The 9,486-nt window shown below is 46.0% G+C and overlaps 1 protein-coding gene across 1 annotated transcript in view; it reads right to left on the bottom strand.

Annotated features, from left to right (window-relative positions):
- Positions 1-9,486, bottom strand: part of itga11 (integrin subunit alpha 11) — a 132,810-nt gene that overhangs the window by 80,666 nt on the left and 42,658 nt on the right. The window contains exons 3-4 of the mRNA XM_033050054.1: positions 5,003-5,112; positions 697-788 (exon numbers count right to left, since the gene is read on the bottom strand). Coding sequence (XP_032905945.1) covers positions 697-788; positions 5,003-5,112 — 202 coding nt within the window. The remainder of the gene's footprint in view (positions 1-696; positions 789-5,002; positions 5,113-9,486) is intronic.

Below are 9,486 nucleotides of genomic sequence, written 5' to 3'. Positions count from 1 at the left end.
TCCTCATCGCTGACTACTAGCACCAGGGCACCACAAGGCTGTGGGCTCAGCCCCCTGCTCTACTCTCTCTATACCCATGGCTGTGTAGATAGACATAGTTCCAATGCCATCTTTAAATTCACTGATGATACCATCGTTGCTAGACAAATAACGGGTAATGGTGAATCGAATACAGGAGGGAGGTAGATAATCTGATTTTGGTGCCTGGAAAACCCACTTGCTCTCACTTCAGTTTAGTTTAGAGATACAGTGTGGAAACAGGCCCTTTGGCCCACCGAGTCTGCACTGATCAGCGATCCCCATACACTAGTATTATTACTCGAGGGGCAATTTACAATCTTTACCGAAGCCAATTAACCCACAAACCGGAACATCTTTAGAGTGTGGGAGGAAACCGGAGCTCCCGAAGAAAACCCACGCAGGTCATGGTGAGAACGTACAAACTCCGTACAGGCAGCACCCATAGTTAGGATCGAACCCGGGTCCCTGGGGTTGTAAGGCAGCAGCTCTACCGCTGTACCACCCTGCTGCCCTCTCTGACTAGGCCCATTAGAAATGTTTCAAAGACATTAACTCTCATAAACTCCAGAGAACAGAAACCCATTCTGCTCAAACTGCCCCCATCATACAACATCAATCCTAAAGCATCAACATAAATGAACTATAACAAAGTTTAAAAAGAAACGCCAGCCTTACCACAAAGGAGTGATCCTGGGGGTTACTGGTCAAAGTCATCCCAAGCCGCATTTTGTCTTTGTGCTCTGATACGTAGGGGAGGGATACCCTTCCTTGGGTGAACAAAACACCAGTAGATTAAACAAGCAGTGGATTACGTTAAACCAGCTTCTCATGTTGATTATTCATTTGAACTTTCTTTGCACCATCTTAATCCTGAGTTGTGGCGAGTTATTGCTTCTGACTCAGACATTAGCTTAACGCACCCACTTAATTAGATTTTGAACCAAAATTGTGAAATAAATGTACTTTAATATTCTTAAGATGTACATGCGGCCAGAAGCATGATTTATTGTGTTGTCCAATGTACTTTCTCAGAACAATGTGCATCGTACTAAAGGATCCTAAATGCGGAAAGGTTGCCAGGAATCTGGATGATCAGTGTGCTCTGTACAACAGGCTATGCAATGCACAGTATGAGCACCCTTGCTGTTTGTGTGTGGAGTGTGGGCTTAAATGTAGTTCAGTTTATTGTCTTGTGTACCAAGGTACAGTGAAAAGCTTTTGTTGCATGCTAACCAGTCTGCAGAAAGGCAATACATGATTACAATCGAGCCATTTACTGTGTACAGATACATGATAAGGGAATAACGTATAGTGCAAAGGTAAAGCCAGTGAAGTCCGATCACAAGTGCAGGGATCACAAGAAATGTCTGTTAAAAACGGTAGTGTTATTGATAGGAAGAAAAAAAAAGTTCCAAGCTCCAGAAAGGAGGATTGGATTGGTGAGCACAAAGCTGGTGAAAGAAAGTGTACATTAAAAGATGTGTGGAGAAGAAAGTAGATGAGGGTGTACACACCAACTAGTGCGTTACTCAGGCGTGTAGAGAAATAGAGAGATCTGGGCGGGCAGGTCCACAGATCCCACTGGGTGGCAGTTGTACAGAGCACTAGTGAGACCACACCTGGAGTATTGTGTGCAGTTTTGGTCCCATAATTTGAGGAAGGACATTCTTGCTTTTGAGGGAGTGCAGCGTAGGTTCACGAGGTTAATTCCTGGGATGGCGGGACTGTCATATGTTGATAGAATGGAGCAGCTGGGCTTGTATACTCTGGAATTTAGAAGGATGAGAGGGGATCTTATTGAAACATATAAGATTATTAAGGGTTTGGACACGCTAGAGGCAGGAAACTTGTTCCCGTTGTTGGGGGAGTCCAGAACCAGGGGCCACAGTTTAAGAATAAGGGGTAAGCCAATTAGAACGGAGATGAGGAAAACCTTGTGAATCTGTGGAGGCCAATTCTCTGGATGCTTTCAAGAGAGAGCTAGATAGAGCTCTTAAAGATAGCGGAGTCAGGGGATATGGGGAGAAGGCTGGAACGGGGTACTGATTCTGGATGATCAGCCATGATCACAGTGAATGGCGGTGCTGGCTCGAAAGGCCGAAAGGCCTACTCCTGCACCTATTGACTGGTGGGCAAGGTGGTTAAGATAGTTTGTCTTCAATGAACAAGGCACAGAATAACAGAGCAGGGAGGTTCAGCAGAATAATAGAGCAGGCAGTCTGAGAAGGGTCCCAACCCGAAACGTCACCCATCCATTTTCTCCAGAGATGCCTCCTGACCTGCTGAGTTACTCCAGTTCTTTGTGTCTATCAAGCTTCTGCAAGAGTGGTTTAGACAAGTGGGGCACTGTGCACAGTTCTGGCCACCGCACTGCAGAAGTGGTGGGACAGCACAAGAGTGGTTACAGAGGACTAACGGAGGTGTTACGGGTCTGGGGAAGGTATGGGAGGTCTGTGGCTCGACTGGGGTTGATTTCTATGAGGCAAAGGAGACGGCGGGAGATTTAATTCAAGTATATAAACTTATGATGGACTTAGACCGGAAGAACACAAAGACTGCTGCACCTCATAGACTGTTCAGTAACTAGGGGCATAGATTTAAATTAATTGATAGAAGGATTAGACCAGAGTTGAGAAAAGATGACAATTGGTTCTCAGTGCTTGAAGTATCTAATGGTGGAAAACCTCATCATATTTCAAAAGAATGTAGTGAGCTAAGAGAAGTGGCCACCTGAAGTTTAATATTAGTGCTGTAAATGTGATGGGTTGCGTTACAAAGTTCACACATCTATGAAGTGATCGTTGCTCATTGCTGGGTCGGCACTGTAGGAAGGCTGTTCAATGGTGGAAGGTTGCACTGAGTCATGTTTAACAGCTGAAGCTAGACACAAAAAGCTGCAGTAACTCAGAGACTGCATCTCTGGAGAGAAGGAATAGTTGACGCTTCGGGCCGAAACCCTTCTTCACACTCCTTCAGGTCTCGACCCGAAACACCATCTATTCCTTTTCTCCAGAGATGCTGTCTGACCCGCTGAGTTACTCCAGATTTTTGTGTCTGTCTTCGGTTTAAACCAGCATCTGCAGTTCCTTCGTACAGGTATAGCAGCTGCACAGAGGTTGCAGTCAGACTTCCAGCTCCTCTGTGGCCCTGTGGCCCAGACGGACAGTACAGAAAAGGGGATCGAGGTTTTTTCAGACGTATTAATATCCTGCCATTTACACTGGGTCCCTCCTGGTACAGTAGCCTGCTTAAGAAGTTAGCAATCTAGAGAGTTGGATCAGTGATCTGATGGACTTAAATCCCAGTACATCAGCGTTGGAATTTAAATTAAAATAAATAAATTCTGGGATTGAGAGACTAAGTGACTAACAGTGACTAAGAAACTATTGAATTACAGTAAAATCCCCATTAGCTTTACGGGAGGAAGTCTGGTGTATTTAGAGTCTAGCCTGTGCATAACTTGAAACATTCAACAGTGTCATTAGCTCTGATCTGCACTTGAAAATACAGTAGTCCAGCAAACCACTCCGTTTCAAGATTCCTCGCCTGTGAATGAATAACAATAAGATTGATATAAACATTAACACTCCAGTTAAGTGGCTGTGTCGAATCAGTAATTCCTATGAATTAATGTTCACTTTCCTTCAGTGACTCCATGATTCTTTACTTGTCACTTGAAACTGCACAGAGAAAGTCCTTTTGCTTATATCGTTTTCAATAGAGAGAGTTAAGGGCCTGTCCCACTTTCACGACCTAATTCATGACCTCTGCCGAGTTTGCCCTTGACTCATACTCGCAGCATGGTCGTCACAAGGTCGTAGGAGGTCGTAGGTAGGTCGTGATGCTAGTCATAGAAACATAGAAAATAGGTGCAGGAGTAGGCCATTCGGCCTTTCGAGCCATTCAATATGATCATGGCTGATCATCCAACTCAGTATCCTGTACCTGCCTTCTCTCCATACCCCCTGATCCCTTTAGCCGCAAGGGCCACATCTAACGCCCTCTTAAATATAGCCAATGAACTGGCCTCAACTACCTTCTGTGGCAGAGAATTCCACAGATTCACCACTCTCTGGGTGAAAAATGTTTTTCTCATCTCGGTCCTAAAAGACTTTCCCCTTGTCTTTAAACTGTGACCCCTTGTTCTGGTCTTCCCCAACATCGGGAACAATCTTCCTGCATCTAGCCTGTCCAAACCCTTAAGAATTTTGTAAGTTTCTATAAGATCCCCCCTCAATCTTCTAAATTCTAGCGTGTACAAGCCGAGTCTATCCAGTCTTTCTTCATATGAAAGTCCTGCCATTCCAGGAATCAGTCCGGTGAACCTTCTCTATACTCCCCCTATGGCAAGAATGTCTTTCCTCAGATTAGGAGACCAAAACTGTAGGCAATCGTAGGTACTCGTGGCATCAAGTAGGTCGGGGCGTTTTTCTAGCCTGATGAAAAATGTCCACGAGTAAAAAAGGTTGTGAATTAGGTTCGGAAAGTGGGACAGGCCCTTTAGATTCATTTAGCTCTTCGGGCTGAGGGAATCAAGGGATATGGGGAGAAAGCAGGAATGGGGTACTGATTTTGGATGATCAGCCATGATCATATTGGATGGCGATGCTGGCTCGAAGGGCCAAATGGCCCACTCCCACACCTATTTTCTATATTACACATGTAGGCGTCACAATTTTGGCGCCATCGTTAAAAGTCCAAAGTGCAGGATCGTCCCGCATGCTCGATGTACTGGAGCAGTTCCCACCAACTGACATCCCTCTCCTCTCCATGCCCGGCCATCCTTGTGTCCCGGGGGCGCCTCCTACTGGAGGCATTACCCCGGTTCACCCTCTTACCGGCCCACTCCTAGCAATCAGTTGTTGCTACAACTCAGTGATACAGAATCAGGTGTGGATGAGGGATTTTCTTTTCTCAACCCCAACCGGCCCCCCTCCCTTTGTGAAATAAAACCCCTCTGACCTGATGACACATACAATACCTAGGTTCAGTTTGCCACAGCCATAGCTCGTCTGGTTCTTCACTGGACACCTGTACACATCGCCGGTCTTCTGCTTTCCAACGCCAGCCCACGGCGCGCCGACCAGGAGCCTGAGACACAGCAGGAGAGAATACAGGTCACACAGAGCTGTGCTCACATGCACCACACAAACAGGCCATTGACCCAATCTGTTCATACTGTCCTGGTGGGGAAACAAGGAACTACAGGTGCTAGAATCCTGAGCAAGAAGAACTTGGGTCACGCAGGAAAAGAGTGGGGGGGGGGGGGGGGGGCGAAACGTCACCTATCCATTTCCTCCACAAATACTGCCTGATCTGCTGAGTTAGTTCAGCAGAGAGTTATAGAGTCATACAGCACGGAAACGGGCCCTTCAGCCCAACTCATTCATGCTGGCCAAGATACACCTGTAGTGGCACCTACTGGTGCCGGGGTAGTCAAACGCTCGGATTGGCTACTCCAGTCACGTGGGCGCGGGGAGCGTGTTTTGCGCGCTTTCTGTCATTTTCATTCAGTCGAGCTCCACACTTGTGGATGCAGCATCGTTTATTTAGCTGTCTGATAGACTCGCGTTGGTCTTTGTTACCGTTTGTAATAAACATCATTGGACCAACTCTCGGTCTCGGCTCTACTAAACCCCTTTCGAAGCTAGTCCCACGTGCCCGCATTTGGTCAGTATCCCTCTAAACCTTTCCTATCCATGTACCCATCCAAGTGCCTTTTAAATATTGTTATTAAACCTGCCACATCTACCTCCTCTGGCAGCTCATCCCATGTAAAACCCCGCACCCTCTAATACTCTGGGGTTATACTGTTCTTGTGTTATACCTGTACCGCCCTTGCACTGTACTATTCTGACAAAGGTCTACCTGAAACATTAACCTATTTCTCTTCCCATTGAAGCTGTCTGATCGGTTGAGTGTTTACTATCCGTACAGTTACTTGGGTCTAAAAAGAAATATCCACCACATTGTACATCTTGACCCATTAAAGTATTCTTCAGAATCTTTCTTTTGTTTGTGACAGTGCAGCTGCTTCTCATATCTCATCATCACCTCAATTCCCAATGAGAAGAAGTGCAATGGTACTTTATTTGTCCCAAGGTACGGTGGAATTCATGTTTGTATATAGATCAGTACCAGTAGGATGATACATAATCACTAACCAGATTTGGCACCATTTTCAAGGCCCAGTTCTTATAGGTGTAGAGTTCTTAACCACATTCTCACCACTCTCTGGGTAAGAGATTTCCCTTCATTTACCATTTGATTTAATATTGATGATGGGACACTCACCACATTTCTGGATGACTGCACTTTCACCAAGAAGCAGTTTGGCACCAAGCAGGACACAATAGCCCACTTGACAGAAATGGATGGTACATGGATCTTATAGAAACATATAAAATTATCAAAGGACTGGACAAGCTAGATGCAGGAAAAATGTTCCCAATGTTGGGCGAGTCCAGAACCAGGGGCCACAGTCTTAGAATAAAGGGGAGGCCATTTAAGACTGAGGTGAGAAAAAACATTGTGAATTTGTGGAATTCCCTGCCACAGAGGGCAGTGGAGGCCAAATCACTGGATGGATTTAAGAGAGAGTTAGATAGGGCTCTAGGGGCTAGGGGAATCAAGGGATATGGGGAGAAGGCAGGCACGGGGTTATTGATTTGGGACGATCAGCCATGATCACAATGAATGGCAGTGCTGGCTCGAAGGGCCGAATGGCCTCCTCCTGCACCTATTTTCTATGTTTCTATGTTTCTAAATAGAAAGCAAGAATCATTTCCCCTTGGTGGGGAGTGTCTAGGACAAGAGGGTAGAGGTTAAAGGTGAGGAGGAGGAGGTGGGAAGGAGATCCGAGAAGAAATCCTTTCACACAGAGAGTGGTTGATACAATGAGTGCAAAACAGCAGGGCAGTGCAAAGTTTGTAGTGCAGTCTGAGGTTACGCAAACATAAAGAGAAACTTCTGAACTGCAACAATAGAATAACTGAATGAGGCAGAGTTAAGAGTTGGAGTGTGTGGCAACACCTTTGGGAAGGGGGTGTGATAAAGGGGATTGGTTCAGGATTCATATAACAGTGGGGAAGAAACTGTTCTTAAGTCTGGACACACACGCTTTCGAGCTCCTGTATCTTCTTCCGAAAGGTAGAAGAAAGAAAAGGGAATGACCAGGGTGGCAGGAATCCCTGACGACACATCCAGCCTTCCTGATGCAACACACTGTGAAGATGGACTGGATGGGAGGAAGCAGTGAGCCTGTGATGGACTGGGCTGTGTTCTCCACTCTCTGCTGGTTCAGACGGCCAAAGAGCAGAGCAGTTGCTATACCAAGCTGAGCTGCGCCTTGTTGAAACACCTTCTGTAGCAGAAACAAAGAACTGCAGACGCTGGCGAATGCACAAAAGAACACAAAGTGCTGGAGTCACTCAGCAGGTCAGGCAGTTTCCCTGGAGAACATGGATATGTGACATTTTGGGTTGAGACCCCTTTCAGAATGAAGAACCAAAACAGCGTCCATCAGTGTTCTCCAGGGAAGCTGTCTGACCCAATGAGTTACTCCAGCACTTTGTACCTTCTATGGCACATCTATAGAAGTTTGAGAGCATTCTCGTAACCTTGCCTAATCTTCTCAGTCGCCTAAGAAAGTAAACACACGAAAAAGTCAGTAAGCTAGGGTGCATTGATTTCAGCATCAGTGTGAAAGGACTAGATTAGGTTGCTGGTGATAAGGATACCTCAGAAGATGAACTTGTCAACATCTCTACAGCACCTCTATTGATGGGGTGTTCACCCCCTTGATTCCTAATCAACAACCAAATCTTTCATCTTGCTGATGTTAAGGGCTAGGTTGTTTTGACACCTCGATACAAGGTTCCTGATCTCTTTCCTGTACTCTGTTTCATCATTGTTGATCCAGCTGACAACAGTGGCAACATCAGTGAATCTAACGGCAGGGTAGGCACTCTAGTTGGCCACACAGCCATGGGTGTACAGGGGGTGGAGCAGGGGACTGAGCACCCAACCCTGAGGAGCACCAGTGTTGAAGGACAGCGTGGAGGGAATGTTCTGACCCATTCTAACCGACTGAGTTCTACCAGTCATGAAGTCCTGAAGCCAGTTACAGATGGAGGACCCAAGGTCAAGGTCCAGGAGTTTAGAGATGACCTTATTCAGAATTATGGAGTTGTCGGCTGAGCTGTAGTCAACGATTACCATTCAGACATAGCCTAACTCAAATTCTCTGCGTAATTTCCACAGCCCTGGTCAGAACTGGGTCCTGCGGCATTGTCTACACCCGTGGCTTACTGACTGAGAGCAACGTAGACATCCCACAAAAAGTTGCTGCTTGGCATCTGTGTCTTACATGGAAGTTGACAGATATACTTCCAAGAGAGATATTATACTCCACCACCTCAGCTGTGTAAATACAGGGCAACCCAAGAGAAACAACTCGGAGTATTACAGAACCAGCAAATATGCTCATTGCACTTAAATAACTTAACAAGCATTGCTGTGTACTGCCCAGTGTTCACCATCATATTGTCTGTACCCTGCACTGTGTGTGCCCTCCAGAATGTACTAGCCCTCACCAAGTGTACCCTTCATAAACGCTGCCTCCACCATCACTCCAGACACACTGCCACACTGTTTACTAATCATGTATTGTCTTTTCATTGACTGGATGGCAGGCAACAAAAGCTTTTCACTGTACCATGGTACACGTGGCAATAATCTAATCAAAATTAAGCTCTGCTATGTGTGTCCACCCCCCACCCCCTTTGTGTCTGCTGTGTCCAGTAGGGTCAGGATATAAAGTGGCTTTCAGAAGGGAATTGGATTTAAAGCTAAGTTTGGCGCAAAAACAGGGAGTAGGACTATTTGGGTTGATCTACGTAAAAGTTGGAACGCACTATGTGTGATTCCTCAGTTTTATCACTCGCCAATGTACAGTGTGTTAATGGGGCAGGTCTTCTGTATATCACAGGTGGTAGCTGCCTTGCAGCATGGTCCCAGGGGTCCATCCCAGAGGAAGGCCAGAGATTCCTCCGGCATCTGACCAGCCGTGCAACAGAATGGTTTTCACAGCTGGTCAGTCCCCACCCATCAGAATCATAGACCCATGCTACACAGAAACAGGCCATTCAGCCCCACCGAGTCTATGCTGACCATCAACCACAATTTATGCTTATCCTATATTAATCCCATTTTTCCCCACTTCCCATCTCTTCATCAACTGAGGTGCTTATCTAAGATGTATCTAAGTGCTTATGTATAGTGATACTTGTACTGAATTGTATACAAAAATTAATTTCACTCTACCTCGGTACATGTGACAAATAAAGAATCTTTGTCCGTTGTCCGTCAGATTGTATCATCCAGAACTGGCTTAGCCACAGAGGACAGAGGGTAGTGGTGTTAAGTGCCTGTCCCACTGTACGAGGTAATTCAAGAGTTCTCCCG

The sequence above is a fragment of the Amblyraja radiata genome, chromosome 34 (assembly GCF_010909765.2).
Source record: "Amblyraja radiata isolate CabotCenter1 chromosome 34, sAmbRad1.1.pri, whole genome shotgun sequence".
Classification (NCBI taxonomy): Eukaryota; Metazoa; Chordata; class Chondrichthyes; order Rajiformes; family Rajidae; genus Amblyraja; species Amblyraja radiata.
The sequence above is the reverse complement of the archived record's forward strand: the minus strand, read 5'-3'. Positions and strand labels throughout refer to the sequence as shown.